Source organism: Zootoca vivipara, chromosome 2 (assembly GCF_963506605.1).
Source record: "Zootoca vivipara chromosome 2, rZooViv1.1, whole genome shotgun sequence".
In the NCBI taxonomy this organism is placed as follows: domain Eukaryota; kingdom Metazoa; phylum Chordata; class Lepidosauria; order Squamata; family Lacertidae; genus Zootoca; species Zootoca vivipara.
In genome coordinates this window covers 67,926,546-67,943,121 of record NC_083277.1, presented here as the reverse complement: position 1 = coordinate 67,943,121, position 16,576 = coordinate 67,926,546, and the positions used below count along the sequence as shown (strand labels likewise).

At 40.9% G+C, this 16,576-nt stretch overlaps 2 protein-coding genes across 3 annotated transcripts in view; both read left to right on the top strand.

Annotated features, from left to right (window-relative positions):
• Positions 1 to 7,399, top strand: part of PCBD2 (pterin-4 alpha-carbinolamine dehydratase 2) — a 35,882-nt gene extending 28,483 nt beyond the window's left edge. For both annotated transcript variants that reach the window (XM_035105476.2, XM_035105477.2), the window contains exons 3-4: positions 5,176 to 5,256; positions 6,879 to 7,399. In XM_035105476.2, the coding sequence (XP_034961367.1) occupies positions 5,176 to 5,256; positions 6,879 to 6,974 (177 nt within the window). In that variant the 3' untranslated portion in view covers positions 6,975 to 7,399. The remainder of the gene's footprint in view (positions 1 to 5,175; positions 5,257 to 6,878) is intronic.
• A 976-nt stretch (positions 7,400 to 8,375) lies between these two features.
• The window catches only part of CATSPER3 (cation channel sperm associated 3), a 30,373-nt gene continuing 22,172 nt past the window's right edge, over positions 8,376 to 16,576 (top strand). The window contains exons 1-2 of the mRNA XM_035105479.2: positions 8,376 to 10,790; positions 13,089 to 13,242. Of these exons, the coding sequence (XP_034961370.2) occupies positions 10,672 to 10,790; positions 13,089 to 13,242 (273 nt within the window). The 5' untranslated portion in view covers positions 8,376 to 10,671. The remainder of the gene's footprint in view (positions 10,791 to 13,088; positions 13,243 to 16,576) is intronic.

Below are 16,576 nucleotides of genomic sequence, written 5' to 3'. Positions count from 1 at the left end.
GCCTGTATTTTTGTGCTTGTTCTTTAAAAACAAAACACCTTAGAATAATTTTAGCCAAATCATTGTCGTTATCATGATCAGAAGCATGATGTTGGAGTGTGATGAAACCGTTGGAACTGGCTACTTATTTATCTGACTTATCTGGCACAAAGCCTTCTCAAAGCTGCTTTCTGATAAACAAGTACAGTGGTACCTTGGGTTAAGAACTTAATTCGTTCAGGAGGTCTTAACCTGAAACTGTTGTTAACCTGAGGTACCACTTTAGCTTAATGGGGCCTCCCACTGCCACTTCACCGCCGCTGCGTGATTTCTGTTCTCAACCTGAAGCAAAGTTCTTAACCTGATGTACTATTTCTGGGTTAGCGGAGTCTGTAACCTGATGCGCCTGTAACCACTCGGTTACAGGCGTTTCAGGTTACAGACTCTGCTAACCCAGAAATAGTACCTCGGGTTAAGAACTTTGCTTCAGGATGAGAACAGAAATCATGTGGCAGAGGCGTAGCGGCAGCAGGAGGCCCCATTAGCTAAAGTGGTACCTCAGGTGAAGAACAGTTTCAGGTTAAGAACGGACTTCCAGAACGAATTAAGTTCTTAACCCGAGGTACCACTGGATGTAACCCTTCACAGGAATCAAGAAGTAATACCGAATTGTGATGTTAACCACTTAATTACAGTAGTAAGCAGTGTACATCAATGAATGAATGAATGAATGAATATGCTAACCCCATTCAAGTATCAGGTCTACTGATGTTTAGGGCTTGTGCACTGCATATATATATATATATATGTCCCCACTGCGTGCGCAGAGGTCACAGCCTTGCTCCGTAACCGCTGAACCAAATTGCATCAAATTAGGACAAAGCGTACCTTGCCCATCAGGGAGGGGGCAGGGATAGGTAATGGGTCAGAACAGGGTGGAGGGAGACACAGGGATGAGACCTGCCCTCTCCACAGTATCTCGCTGTGGCTTTGCAGACTAGGCCACTTTCCATACTAGGCCAAGTGGAGGTAGGGGCCTGCCTGGGTGGGGGATGGGGGGCCGAATAGGTCATAGGTTGGGACAGGGTGGGCCCAATCACAGGGATGAACCGGGATGATGGGGGAGGAGGGACAGAACAGGGCCTGGGGGGAGAAACAGGGATGCGCCTATGTAAACATAACACACAAAAAACAGGGGGACTCTGAAGGTGAGTGGAGTCTGAAGTGGGACTCTGAGGCTCCATTTAACAAACTGAGCCACCGCAAAGCGTGGCAGGGCCAACTAGTGCTATATAAAAAATGTGGTTTTGTGTAATGTGTCATAGTTTCCTGGAGTTGCAACTAAATAAACCTAGTTGGAACATGTTGAGGATAATGAGAAATTATCTGTGAAAAAATCAGACATATCTGACATTTGTATCCGAACATATCTTGTATTGGTTTCCTTAGAAAGGCATTGAGTGCATTTACTAAGAGAGATAATAACTTTTCTCCCTCCCCTTTTTATCCTTTGGGCCAGTTCTGTTGATAAGGTTTGGAGTTAAAATCCTGGACTATTGTATATTGCTTTGGGAAATGATTCATAAATTAAATACGCACACACACACACACACACACACACACACACACACACACCCTCTTCTTCATCCTAGCAAGTGCCAGATCACAGTAGAGGCCAATGACCTTTCATGGCTTTTCCATTTATCTCATGGATGACATGAGTCTGTGTGATTCCGCACACTTCTAGTCTTTCTGGCCCAAGGCTTGGGATGTGTATGAGTAGTTTGCTCAACTGTTTCTATCTTGGCTTCACTTTACCTATTCTTTAGGAAGTCTTAGCTAGGTTCCTTCCTTCCTTCCTTCCTTCCTTCCTTCCTTCCTTCCTTCCTTCCTTCCTTCCTTCCTTCCTTTTTTAAAAAACTATTTTTATATTGCCTTTTAGCCCTAACACCTTTTCAGGGTTTATTTTTCACTTTTGATCATTGGGATAAGGAGACACCTTGGCCTTAAAAGGGCTCTCATTATTAATAAAATCGCTAATTTTTGTTTTCCACTGAGTTGCTTTTTAAAACTGGTGAATGATTTAAAAATCCGGATATGAAAATACTCCCATTGTGGTAAACTAGAATACTTATAGTGCTGGAATGAAGGTCAAGGCCATGGTGGTATTTTTCAGAATAAACAAAACACTTTCCAACATGAATTGGCTTGCTGGCAAACAAAACCCACCAAAATGAATCTGACACTACTGCCATATCACGTATGCTTGACCATGATCTTGGCTCGCAGACTGCTTAATAATATTCGTTCTTTTAAATTAAAGTTGAAGAAGTGCAGACTCCAGCTCAAATTAAGATTGGCCGTGATGCCGGAATCTGGTAATTACTTTAATTGATCACCAGATAGTTTCCTTGATCACCAATTACACCCAATTACTGATTATGTTTCAAGACGTGAAGAAATGTCCAAACTGATTATGTAATAATGTTTTCATATATAATCAATCCTAAATAGCTTCTCCCTCCACTGCCAATTGTATTTTATAAAAGGAAGGTTAGAGGCCTACAGATACAAAAGGTGATCCATAAACAATAAAGTTCTAATTTCATTTAATTAGCAAGGGAAGTATTTAGGGGGCTTAATGGAGATTGCTCTGCTGAAATTACTTCAACAGACCTGCTTCTCATTTTCATGGTACAAAATGTATGCAATAGGGGGATGGCTGTACGTGTTTAAAGTGGACTGTAACCAAGATTTGTGCCTCTTGCACGTCCATGTAAACCTGATCAGAAGACTTCAATATTCCATGCTACATATGTGCAAATCAACAGTCCTTACAAGAGGGACAGATCATTTCTTTACTTAAAATGTGCCATGTAACCTTTGAAGCCCAAGAGTTCCTACAAATGCACTTCCAAGTTGATTAATATTACTTTTTTCATTTGAATGAGACTTGCCTGTGCTTAACTTTCCCTAGATTATGTCCGGTGAAGTTTAGCCTACATTCTAATGGCTGAATTATTCCCAGTGGGATGGCTGCCAACTAACATTTACCCTCTGATTTGCTTGCCCTGGCCTGCTTATAAAAACATAGGAAGTTGACCATATACAGCAGCCAGCCATATGTTGAAGAGGAAAAAAATTAAATTAAAATACTTTACATTTGGTATTTGAAAATAGTTATAGAAGCCTTTTGCATAAATTACTGCTGAGTGCTTACAATATTCACAAAGGTTTCAAAACGGCTTTTTACAAAGTTTTGAAAACATTGCCATTTAGTGCAAGTGAAATAAAGGCTGCACTTCTTTTCACGTTTACTGGAAAACACGTCCTGTAGAACTTAGTGGTGCTTAAATTCGGGTAAACATGGATAGGTTGAGGCTGCAACGAAACAAGGCCGTCAAGGAAACCAGTATTGGAATGCTCCTGACCGTTTCAATTGCTGACAGTTTGGTGATTTGTAAATGAAAAACTTCATTGGAATAATTTGCCCTGATTGTAATGACTGCATTCATCTTGCTGACAAAATGGTTTGCAAAGCCATACTTCATTCAGTCACCAGTGGCGGAGAAAAAAATAATACTGGAACTATTACCGACCATTATGCTGTTTCTTGATTATATGTGTGTTCAAAATTGCTGCTGTAGGATAGAACATATTTCTATGCAGGCCCTTTTATAATGAGATTTCAGTTAGATTTATGGTTAGATAGTAATTTATAAAGCTATATTTTAAAGAACATATTTAATACATCACAGATACGGTAAATTTCCTTTAAAATAATCTTTACACTAGGTTATTAGTAGTACATTTGACTTCAATATTGGAAGTCAAGTTACAGAGTTAGATTCACACAAAGCCAAGCTGGTGTAGCCTAGCAGATAAGAGTTTGTGTGTAGAAGCATCTGACTCAAATCTCATAACAGCCACAAACTCACTAGGTGGTCAGTAAGCCAAATAATATTGCCTTAGTTTCCCTGCCACCAGCAACAGTAGTAGTAGTAGTAGTAGTAGTAGTAGTAGTAACTCTCTACTTTTATAGAACTTTTGTAAGAATCGCTGAGGTAATGTATCAAACCAAGTCATTGCACATGTAAAATGAAATTTCCCCTCCCTCCCCCTGCATGCCCCCCTCCAACCGTTCCCAAATATTCTCCAGAGGGTTGGGGGGCTCCCTCAGAGCAGCTTGGATGGCAAAGTTCCATCGCTCTTGCAGAAGTTGTCCTATGTCCAAAAAAATTTCATTATCTACAACACAATCAATTTGAAGCACTTTAAATACAACCTCTAAAGTATATTTCCTATGTTCAATGTTAGTCATACTCAGAGTAAACTCATTGAAATTAATGGTCTTAAGCTAATCATGACCATTAGTTTCAATGGTTTTACTCTAAGTATAACTAATGTTGGATGCAACTTGAGAAATTTATTATTATATGCATGGGCTTGCTATGTTTTTCTACCTCACCGTCAACTATTGTATGACCATTGAGAATTAATTCTCAGCTAACACTTCTTTTCCGCAAGTGCAGTTATGCTGGGTTTTGCTTGCATTGCAACCATTGCAGGCCTTTTCTCAGCATCTTTCTTGTTTTGTAATTGCCCTTCCCTTCTACTATTCTTGCACAAGTTAAAAGTGGCATATGTATGTTAAAAAAAAAAGGAGACATGATAGGAGTGTATAAAATTATGCACAGCATGGGGGAAAGTGGATAGTGAAAATATTTTCTCCCTCGCTTGTAAGACTAGAACTTGTGGAGATCCAGTGAAGACTCAGGACAGGTAAAAAAAAAAAGATTTCTTCACAGTTAAACTATGCAGGCCCATTGCCACAGGAGACAGTGATGGTCACCAACTTGGATGGCTTTAAAAGAAGATTAGACACATTCATGGAGAATAAGGCTATTCGTGCCTATCATCCACAATGGCTACACTGTGCCTCCACAGTCGGAGCAGTATGCTGGAAACCTCAGGACAGAAAAATGTTGTTGCACTCAGGTCATAACTTTGGGTTTCCCACTGGCATCTGGTTGGCCACTATGAGAACAGGATGCTGGACAAGATGGGCCACAGGCCTGATCCAGCAAGGCTATTTTTACAACTTTTTTAATGCAGGGTGTTATTGTTTTCCCATAAGGAAGGAAACATCAACCAAGCATATAATACCTTTAAATATTTTTCTTCTTCTTAACACAGGCTTTTGGCTTTATGACTCGTGTTGCTCTTCAGGCTGAGAAGATGAATCACCACCCTGAGTGGTTTAATGTATACAATAAGGTAATGAACTACATCATAATATGCCTGTTTTCATTGGCTGGTCAGCCTGGAAATGTGAGTAGAGAATCTTGGCCTTATTTGTTGTTCCTGCTATCCTACACTTGCTCTCATCTTCCTGAAAGTGAGGAGTGAGGAGCCTGTGAGCTTCCCAATGTTGGATGGGGCTTCCCATTGTCTCTGACCATTGGCTGTGTTGCTGGGGCTGCTAGGAATCGAAGACCAACCACATCTGGAGTGCCATAGATTCCTCACCCAAGTTGTACAGACCTATTTCCTTTGTCTCACTGTTACTATGGGTCAGACAGATTTGTGCAGCTTTTTTTAAAAACGGAAGAAAGCAACCCAAAACCTGTTTTGCCATACATGGGTTTAGAATGACCCTACAACACACCATGAACTGCAATCCATCTTCCAAAGTTGATTTCTAAAATTGGTTTCTCTTTAGACCTCTTAAAAGTAAAGGAAAATTAAGACCTCTTTGCTTTCAAATTTTCCAAATTTAATGACAAATTAAGAAATAAGAAATTCAGACTCCTGGGAAACGTAGAATCACAATTATTATTATTTATTAAATTTGCGCAGGGCAACCCAAAGTAACTTACAACCAAAACATGCCTCTTAGCTCTGAAATGAGGGATAGAAAACTTGTGTAGGGGGCAGGAATTTGTGAGAAAGCAACTTGAAATGAAAGTCTCAGAGAAGGATCTTAAACTTACGTGCTTATGATTTGGGCATTATAAATGCTGTTTGCTAAGTGTTCACATTGCACTGTGAGAAAGGTTTGCTTGCAGATAAATGTAACCCATTTTAAACCAAATCTAAGGGTGCAATATGCACAGCATCATTACTGATAATAACAGACTCCTATATTTGTATTGAAAATTGATAATCAGTAGTACTGGAAAGCAAGAATTCTGAGTTAAACATATTTCCGGCACAGTTTTAATTTCTGAGAGTTAGACAAAAATCATATAGACTTAAAGGCTCTATCACTTACCTCCCTCCATCTTTTTTTTTTTTTTTTGCTAACAGAAATTGAGCAAAGTAGCATGTAGCATTCCATTATGGAGGTGTCAATAATTTCTTGCAGGCAGCTGTATTTTACCATTAAAGGACCGATCTTGTTTGTTTTCCCTTTCAGGGCTGATCTGCAAAGTATTGCCAGCTCTTCACCGTTAGGATTCTGGTTTGAGTCGCACAACTTAGCATTTGCAGTTGAGTTAATGACTTGATTTCCTTCTGAAATCAATCTGTGCAACTCTTCCCCCCTCCCAAACTGAGTAACTTAATTGGACACCTCTTTCTGGAAGAAGCCCAAAAATCCTAACCCTAAAGTGTTCTCTGTGCTCTGCACTGGAGCTCTCTTTGGTTAGTCTCCAAGTTCTCTCAAGGCTGCTCACCTGACAGCTGTGTTATGTGATGCCTTTTTATTTGAAAAAGCCGTGCCATTCCAATTTACAATCAGACAGGTCTTTTTTTATTTATTTAAACCAACTGTTTGTAAATATACAAATCAAGATGTGTGTAAGAGAGTTTCAGGCTGAATCCAGATCTGGTCAGTCTGCATTAAACCACATGGGCTTGTGAATTATATATATTTTCCTCTTCTCTTGTTAAAACAGGTCCAGATAACGCTCATTTCCCATGACTGCGGTGGACTGACGAAGCGAGATGTCAAGCTGGCTCAGTTTATTGACAAAGCTGCTGCATCTGTCTAACAAATGAATGCCGAAATCATCACAAAATAGCATTTCCTTCAAAATATTTTTCTTTGCATTTTTATGAAACGCTTGTTCAGTCTTCTCTCTCTCTCTCTCTTTTTGAAAATTGATCTAAAATTTCTCCATTGCTTCTGGGGCTGAAGAGTAAGTAAAGAGAGATTACTTAGGCATATCCTCATATCCTGTAATGGAGAAGACACAGATCAACCTGAGAATTGCAGCCCAAATTTCTGATATTGCATTGAATGGTGATAAGCATTATTTGTAACCACAGCTTTTGCTTGATAACTGACCTGTAGTAACTTGCACATCAAAGGCTGAGAGATTAAAAGGCCCTTTGCAATTTCTATGGAAATCCTGATGCTTTTCAGGCTCACCCATTTCACACTGTAGCTCCTCATGACACCCCTCTCACCCCACCATCCTCATGCATGGGACTGTTGGATACCAGCCATTACACATGACCTAATTCTGTGCTCAAAGGTCATATTGTATTCTTGAAAATCATAATGGTTTATGGACTTAAAGAATTGTGGCCACAATCCAATTGGGGTTAAAGGTAAAGGTAAAGGGACCCCTGACCATTAGGTCCAATCACGGACGACTCTGGGGTTGCTGCGCTCATTTCGCGTTATTGGCCGAGGGAGCCAGCGTACAGCTTCCGGGTCATGTGGCCAGCATGACTAAGCCACTTCTGGTGAAACCAGAGCAGCACACGGAAACGCTGTTTACCTTCCTGCTGGAGCAGTACCTATTTATTTACTTGCACTTTGACGTGCTTTTGAACTGCTAGGTTGGCAGGAGCAGGGACCAAGCAACGGGAGCTCACCCCGTAACAGGGATTCGAACCGCCGACCTTCTGATCGGCAAGCCCTAGGCTCTGTGGTTTAAGTTCCTTTAAATCATGTTGATTGCATATGATTTTAACTCTCCATAACACCTCCCTATGCAGGAATATTTTTGCCCAATATGGGACTTGAACCCACCACCCTGAGATTAAGTCTCATGCTGTGCTGGCAGAGTTTGGAAGTATGTCCCACCTTGTTCATTGGGGCTTACTCCCTGGATGGGACTGCAGCCTGAGATGACTTTCTTAAAAGACCTGTTAGGTATTGAAGACATTTGTGTGGTTTTTAAGCAGGGCATTGCAGTAAAATATTTTTTCAGTGAGGGGGGGGGGAACAACGAAAAACCCAACAACGTGTCATGAGAGGCAAAAATCATGTGAACATTTGGAATGAGTAAATGGAGTTCTTCTCTAATTTGTTTCTGTGTAATTTTTACTCTGCATCGTTGTGATAGTAACGAAGTGCTTTAGCATGAACTGTATATTCTTACTGGAAATTCTTGGATTTATAATGTTCATCTTTATATATGCCCTCCTAAAACAAATTCCTATAGTATTGTTGCCCGATGTCCCATATTTTACAGGCCTTGGGGCTATTTGCTTTTAGCATGATACTGTTTTATGTTTCATCCAGTGAGAAATAAGCAACAATAACTACATAGATAATATGGCTTAATATATAATAGGCGGATATGTGGGGAGTACAAAGTGAATATGCACATTCAGGATTGCCACTCCTTAGTTTTTGAAGATATAGGAAAACAAACTAGATTGTCCAGAAAGAATAATACATAACTGAGATGTTATTGCCTCCCATGATAAAGTAAACCATTTACTTACTATGAAAACTAATAGTAGATGAAAGCATGCAAACACCTAATGCACCAGAATTAAGGCTTTGTCTCTGATCTTAAAAACTATTAAGTCACTGTGGAAACCCAATTTTGCTCAGTAGGTATCATCATCATCCAGTTGAAACAAAATAAAAAAATTCCTTCCAGTAGCACCTTAGAGTCCAACTAAGTTTGTCATTGGTATGAGCTTTCATGTGCATGCACACTTCTTCAGATACACTGAAACAAGTCACCAGACCCTTATATATAGTGAGAGGATGGGGAGGGTATTACTCAGAAGGGTGGTGGGAATGGGTGATTGGCTGCTGGAGTGGTAAACCTGTGGATGAAAATCAAATGTTGGCCCTTTTCACGATAAGTTCCTTCTCTGTAGGGAGGAAGGGGGTCCTGTGTGAATTGTCACCACCTACATAACCAAAACAGCATCTTAAAAAGCAGAGACATCACCTTGCCGACAAAGGTCCGTACAGTTAAAGCTATGGTTTTCCCAGTAGTGATGTATGGAAGTGAGAGCTGGACCATAAAGAAGGCTGATCGCCGAAGAATTGATTCTTTTGAATTATGGTGCTGGAGGAGACTCTTGAGAGTCCCATGGACTGCTAGAAGATCAAAACTATCCATTCTGAAGGAAATCAGCCCTGAGTGCTCACTGGAAGGACAGATCCTGAAGCTGAGGCTCCAATACTTTGGCCACCTCCTGAGAAGAGAAGACTCCCTGGAAAAGACCCTGATGTTGGGAAAGATGGAGGGCACTAGGAGAAGGGGACGACAGAGGACGAGATGGTTGGACAGTGTTCTCGAAGCTGCGAACATGAGTTTGACCAAACTGCGGGAGGCAGTGGAAGACAGGAGTGCCTGGCGTGCTCTGGTCCATGGGGTCACGAAGAGTCGGACACGACTAAACGACTAAACAACAGCACATAACCAAAAAATAAACAGAACAGGAAGGAAGAAAAACACAACTTGCTAGGAGAAAAGAACTCAGTTTTTAAAGCTCTTGGCTGGGTGCTCATTCCTATGCCACTGGACCCCTGAACGCCACGGGGTTCAAGAAAAGCATCTTGCTGTGATAAACAACCTGCTCTGAGTGCTCTTTTTCTGCACTCTTAACTTTCTGTAGACTCTGCCCACAAAGTCTTGCTTTCTATTCTTTGTGGTCCCTCTCTGGATTTACCCCAATGCCAAGCATTCTCTTGCACCCTTGTGTGTTTTGGACAGAGTATAAGGAGGGGAAGGTATAACTCTCTCCCCCCCCCCATGTCAGCTTTTCAATTCCTAAAGCAAATTGCCTTGCAGAGTCCCTCCCTGGCGTTATCCTGCTCTCCTTCCCTTCTCTGGAACAGCCGTAATAGTTAACCATTAAGTTGCCATTTTGTTTTACTTTTTCAATAACCCAATTTCTGGAAAACTGATCTTGTCTCTGTTGCCCCTTGAGTACCTTATTAGGGCACTCCACTACCTTAAATGATCTAATGTGACACTGTGCTCCTATGTATTTCAGTAAATATGCCAATTTCTGGCACAGTTCAACTAGGTAGACAACATCCTGTCCTCTAACAGAATAGAGCCGGGCTCACAGTAGGAAACAGTTCTAGTACATTTGAGCCAAATTTCCTCCAATCATTCCCTGAATGAATGCGGGGAAGTATTTGTCCTGACTCTGAGCAAGTTGGGACTTTTAGGTAACAGTGCTTAGGATTTCTGAATTGTTTGGATCCAAAATGTTTGGATTCATCTTATTGTGTTCCCCATCTTATCGTGTCTTTCAAGTGGTAGTTTTCTCCTAGTTCATAAATTTGTTCCCTACGTCTGTTTCAAATGGGACTGCTATCCTGCACATGCAATTCTAGAACTGTATACTGTATGTGATCTCATAAAGGGAGTGAGACCACATAGAACATTTCATTCTTTTTCAACTAGACTTTCTTGTTCAAATCTCCAGTGCTCCTTAAGGGGCAGGGGGATAAACAGCACCTACATAAGCAAAATTCAGATGGCTGAAAAGATTGCTGTAGAGTTGCCTGAAGAACATCAGCTTATTGACAAGCTATCTTACGAGGTTTTTAAGTCCAAATCTGACGTTGATGTGAAACACTATGTGTGGGGATTCAGGTAAGATTTCAGTTGGTTCATTTTAGCTATACTTCACATGCTGCTTTTTCTTCAGAAGCTGTTCCACAAATGTTGCAGCACGTAATCTAGCCAAATACTGCCTCCTGGCTGGCAGCAGCTTTCCAGAGTCTTGGGCTTAAGCCTTGCACACCATCTCTTATGTGATCCTTTGAAGTGGAAGATGGCAGGGATTGAACTTGGAGACATGTTCTCAACCACAGAGCTGTGTGGCTCCTCTCCCAAACACAGCAGGACAGCTCTTCTGGGGGCAGGTTCTGCTGCAGCTGCAATTTGGAACATTGAATGACCCAATCACACCCAATGGAAAGAGACATTGATTCACATGCGTCGAAGAAGACTTACTGAAAGGAGACAAGGCCAGAACAGTAAATCATACAGTACGTTTCCGTGCTGACCTTTAAAGCCCTAAATGGCCTCGGTCCAGTATACCTGAAGGAGCGTCTTCACCTCTATCGCTCTACCTGGACACTGAGGTCCAGTGCCGAGGGCCTTCTGGCGGTTCTCTTCCTGCGAGAAACCAAGTTACAGGGAACCAGGCAGAGGGCCTTCTCGGTAGTGGCACCCGCCCTGTGGAACGCCCTCCCACCAGATGTCAAAGAGAACGACAACTACCTGACTTTTAGGAGACATCTGAAGGCAGCCCTGTTTAGGGAAGCTTTTAATGTTTAATAGATTATTGTATTTTACTGTTTTGTTGGAAGCCTCCCAGAGTGGCTGGGGAAACCCAGCTAGATGGGTGGGATGATAATAATAATAATAATAATAATAATAATAATAATAATAATAATAATACTGGGACACAAAAGGCAGCCTCTTCTGTGTGGGGGTACTTTGGACTTGCAGGAGGCTTTAATTCAAGGGTGGAGAAACCTGTGGTGGAATACAATTCCCATCAGCCGCTGTTAGCCAGGCCAATGTTCATGGATGACAGGAGGTGTAAGATGTGTTGAGAGGTTAAGGCCAGTGATGGGGGTGGGGGTCTGTTGCCAAGAGTGGGGTGCGGCTACTGCGAGGAAACATACATTTTATCTGCATGAGCTCTTAAAGGCCAAATTACTTGTTAAATGTGTGCAGTGATCACCCCCCTTTTTAGAGAGAAGAAAGGGCGGAGAAGTGTATGGAGGGGCTTAACACTCCTCACCCCTCTGCTATATGGGATTCAAATCACCTTTGATCTCAGTTCTCTCTGAAAGTGGCTTTACTTTTGGAAGAACGGACAGAGATGATCTATAAAACTATTGTTACAGATGCTCATCTGAGCAATACAAACTTGAAATATGATTACCAAACTTGTTGGGTCAACCCAATGAAACAGTCCAACAAATCTTGCCCTGCTCAGGGCATAGCTTTCCTTTGATATCTCTCCCTAGCCAATGACCAACCCCCTGTTTAATGGTTCCAGCAATCTTGCCTAAATCCAACGGATTTCTCATAGGTACTACTGGGGTATGGTATGAACAACTGGTTTAGATATTGCTTGTTGAAATGAGCAAGTGGTTTTGACATCTCTTGGACTGCTCATAGCAGATAGCTCAATGAAGATGTCAACCTAGTGTGCAGCAAATTTCATGCTATTAGGGAATGAATTGAAAATCAGAACTGTTGATGTCACAATGCTGTTACGCATATCGATGGTGCAGCTGCATTTGGGATACCGTGTGCCGTTCTGGTCACCTCCCCTCAAAAACGATATTGAAGAGTTGGGAAAGGATTAGAAAAGGACGACCCAAATGATCATGGGGATAGAGTAGCGTAGCGTTTGGGACTTTTCAGTGAATAAGAGGTGACATGATAAAAGCTTATAAAATTATGCATGGCCTGGAGAAAGCAGATGGGGAAAAGTTCCTCTCTCTCGTAACACCAGAACTTGTGGGTATCTAATGAAGCTGAATGTAGGAAGATTCAGGACAGATGAAAGTATTTATTCATTTAGTGCATAGTTAAACTAAGGGACCCCTCTCAGGAGGCAAGGATGGCCATCCACATGGATGGCTTTAAAAGACAAATAGAAAAATTTATGGAGGATAAAGCTATCAATGGCTCCTAGCTTATGGTTGCTATGCTGTGGCAGCCAGAGACACTAATACTTCTGAATGCCAATTGCTGGAAAACCACAGGAGGGGGGAGGGCTCTTGTATTTGGGTTCTGGTTGAGATTTTATCATAAGCTTCTGGGGGACCATTGTGAGAACATGATGCTGGAGTAGATGAGTAGAGTACATTTGGATAACTTAGAATGTTCTGTTTTACAAATTTGTCATTATCTTTCTCTTTCCAGGAGAAAGGACACTGAGCTATATGAGTTCATTGAAACATTATTCTACCATCCTCTGTTCAAATCAGTTATGATCAGCACCATCACAATCAATGCAATATTTTTGGCTATAGAAACAGATTACAAAGTTCGCTATGAGTCACATTTTTTCCTGGAGGTAACAAGACTCTGATTGCCTGAACTTTTCATTTTTCTCTATTGTTCTAAAGCCACTTTCTCTCTTCCAGAGGAAGAAGAAGGGAATAAACTAGGGGTGGGGGCAGGGGGAGAGTCAAGTACAGAATTTGCCTGGCTCTCTCATTCCTTTCTCCTTTTCTTTTTGACTTCAAGTCAAGATATGAGTAATGCCTTATACTCTTGTCAAGCAAAAACATTAAATTGGTGGAATACCTTATTCATTTTACCTGACACCAGCTTGAATTTAGGAGTAGATCCACTATTAATATTACTCCATAAAGTATGAATTGGAGAAAGTGTAGTATAAATACTATGCCCAAAATTTAGCTTATGTTTGTTGTGTTAGAGCTCAAATGAAAGCCTCAAGTGAATTGTGACTAACAGTTTCAAACATTGAAACAACCCTATACCCATGAGTACGTCCCATTGAACCCAATAGAATTCCACTGTCAGTCATGACCAGCTGAATCAGCGTCTCAGTACTCAAAACATTTCACATACGTAATCTCAACAATGTTTACAATACCCTATATGGTAGGCCAATATTATTATCCCTAAACACTGGTGCTGATGGGTGTCAGATAATAATTTCTCTAATGCTCCTCAGATCGATCTAAGCCATAGATTTTCCATTCATGCACTTAACCACTACACTATGTCAGCTTTTTTACTCTCATTACCACCACTGCTGCTGCAACTATTTGACCCTAGCATTGAACACAGAAGTGACACATTCACTGCTCAGAGAGCTTACTGGTAAGTCAAGGAGAAATTGAAGGGAGAGGACGAAACAGTTGTTGTTGTTTAGTCGTTTAGTCGTGTCCGACTCTTCGTGACCCCATGGACCAGAGCACGCCAGGCACTCCTGTCTTCCACTGCCTCCCGCAGTTTGGTCAAACTCATGTTCGTAGCTTCGAGAACACTGTCCAACCATCTCATCCTCTGTCGTCCCCTTCTCCTAGTGCCCTCCATCTTTCCCAACATCAGGGTCTTTTCCAAGGATTCTTCTCTTCTCATGAGGTGGCCAAAGTATTGGAGCCTCAGCTTCACGATCTGTCCTTCCAGGGAGCACTCAGGGCTGATTTCCTTAAGAATGGATAGGTTTGATCTAGCAGTCCATGGGACTCTCAAGAGTCTCCTCCAGCACCATAACAGAGAGTAAGGAATAACAAATGTTTAGCAAAAGAGTGCCAGAGGCGAAAATATTAAAAAATAACAATGAGGTAATGATACACCATTATATTTCCAGCCTGGCCTTTCATCCTGCAGAGGGCCTTCTCGGTAGTGGCACTCACCCTGTGGAATGCCCTCCCATCAGATGTCAAGTAAATAAACAACTATCCGACTTTTAGAAGATGTCTGAAGGCAGCCCTGTTTAGAGACGTTTTTAATGTTTGAAGTTTTATTCTGTTTTTAATGTTCTGTGGAAAGCCTCCCAGAGTGGCTGGGGCAACCCAGCCAGATGGGTGGGGTAGAAATAATAATAATAATAATAATAATAATAATAATAATAATAATAATAATGGCTGTCCTTGTTTGTGAATTCCAAAATATTCCTGTGCTGGCTTTGGCTGCTTTAATATTTTACATTACTGAAAAATCTTGTTTATGTTGGGAGAAGAATCTAGCTTAGAATAGTCACAAATGCCCTATCAAAATGGTTTCAAAACTTAATGGTGATGTAATGCAGCAAGTCTGAGCCTTTACTATAAATACTGACAAATCTATCCTGCACCCATTCTAATATATTGAAAGTTTAAACATTTTGCACATGTGGTTCAATATATCTCCTGTCTGTACAATAGTTAGGAACATTTGTCAGAAGGTTTATATGAAATGCAACTGATTGCCAAATGTATGTGTAACTTAATGTCTTTATCAAATATTTGAATTTACTATCAGCACTATCTGACAGGAAATCTACGAGTATATTATGCAGCCATGCACATGCAGTATGTATATCTTTGCAAGGCCTGGGATTTCTAGATAGACTGTCAAAGGGCATCATAGTTCAATGACAGGAGTTATCACATTGAGTGTGCACTTGGAATAGCTGGCTTCTTGCCAATGATGCTGTCTTGCCAAGTCACATGATATTACCCAATCCTGACATGTTCATTGTGTCGTAAGAACATCGTAAGCGCCCTGTTCTCACATTGGCCAACCAAGTGACTATGGGAAACCCACAAACAGGACACAACCACACTAACACTCATGATCCCAGCAACTGGTAATCAGAGCCATACTACATCTGACTAACACTAGAAGCTACACACACACACACACACACACACACACACACACCGTGACTAGTACCACTGATGGCCTTATCTTCCATTAATCTCTCTAATCCCCTTTAAAGCTGTTCATGTTGCTACCGTAGTTATCACTATATATTCTGGTGGCAAATTCCACCATACAGCATGTGCTGTATGTCTCTCTGTCATACTCTCTTTCCTCTTCATTGATATCAGAAATCTCAAATAGCCCTAAAGCTGCTGGTAGAATATACAGTGGTACCTCGGTTTACAAACACGATTGGTTCCGGAACTCTGTACTTAACCTGAAGTGTACTTAAACTGAAGCGAACTTTCCCATTGAAAGTAATGGAAAGTGGATTAATCCATTCCAGACAGGTCTGTGGAGTACTTAAACTGAAAATACTCAAACCGAGGCGTACTTAAACCGAGCTGTACTGCATATTTAGTATGATGGAAACACCTTTTATCTGATAACTATTTTTGCCCACACTGGTATTCGGTATTGTTAGTGATCTGCCCACCTGCAGATGTTTTACCTGCATTTGTAGGACTCTTCTTTTACAATCGAGTCTGAATAATATTTTGAACTTGAAGTGAGCACACAGTTAATAATTGTTCTCTCATGATTTAGATATCCTCTTAAGAAACACTTATATTTCACACACCTTGGATGTCTTAACTTACATGAAGTCAAGTCACCTACTGTACACAAACTCTGGGCTTTAATTATCTATCCCTGTGACTTGGTAGCAGAAAGAGAAGTCTGGCTACTGTCAAGAAGTCCATTCAGCACTTGAAGACATTAGAATCATAGAATCATACATTTTTCCCCCTTCTAATGTCAAGGTTTTGAGAATGGAATAATAATAATAATAATAAAAATAATAATAATTTTTTTTTATTTATACCCCGCCCTCCCCAGTCAAAATCGGGCTCAGGGCAGCTAACACCAATAAAATTACAATAAGACATAAAAGAAAAGAAAACAATTAATTAAAATACAGTTTAAAATACGATATTAAAATTTAAAATGCAGCCTCATTTTAAGTAGTC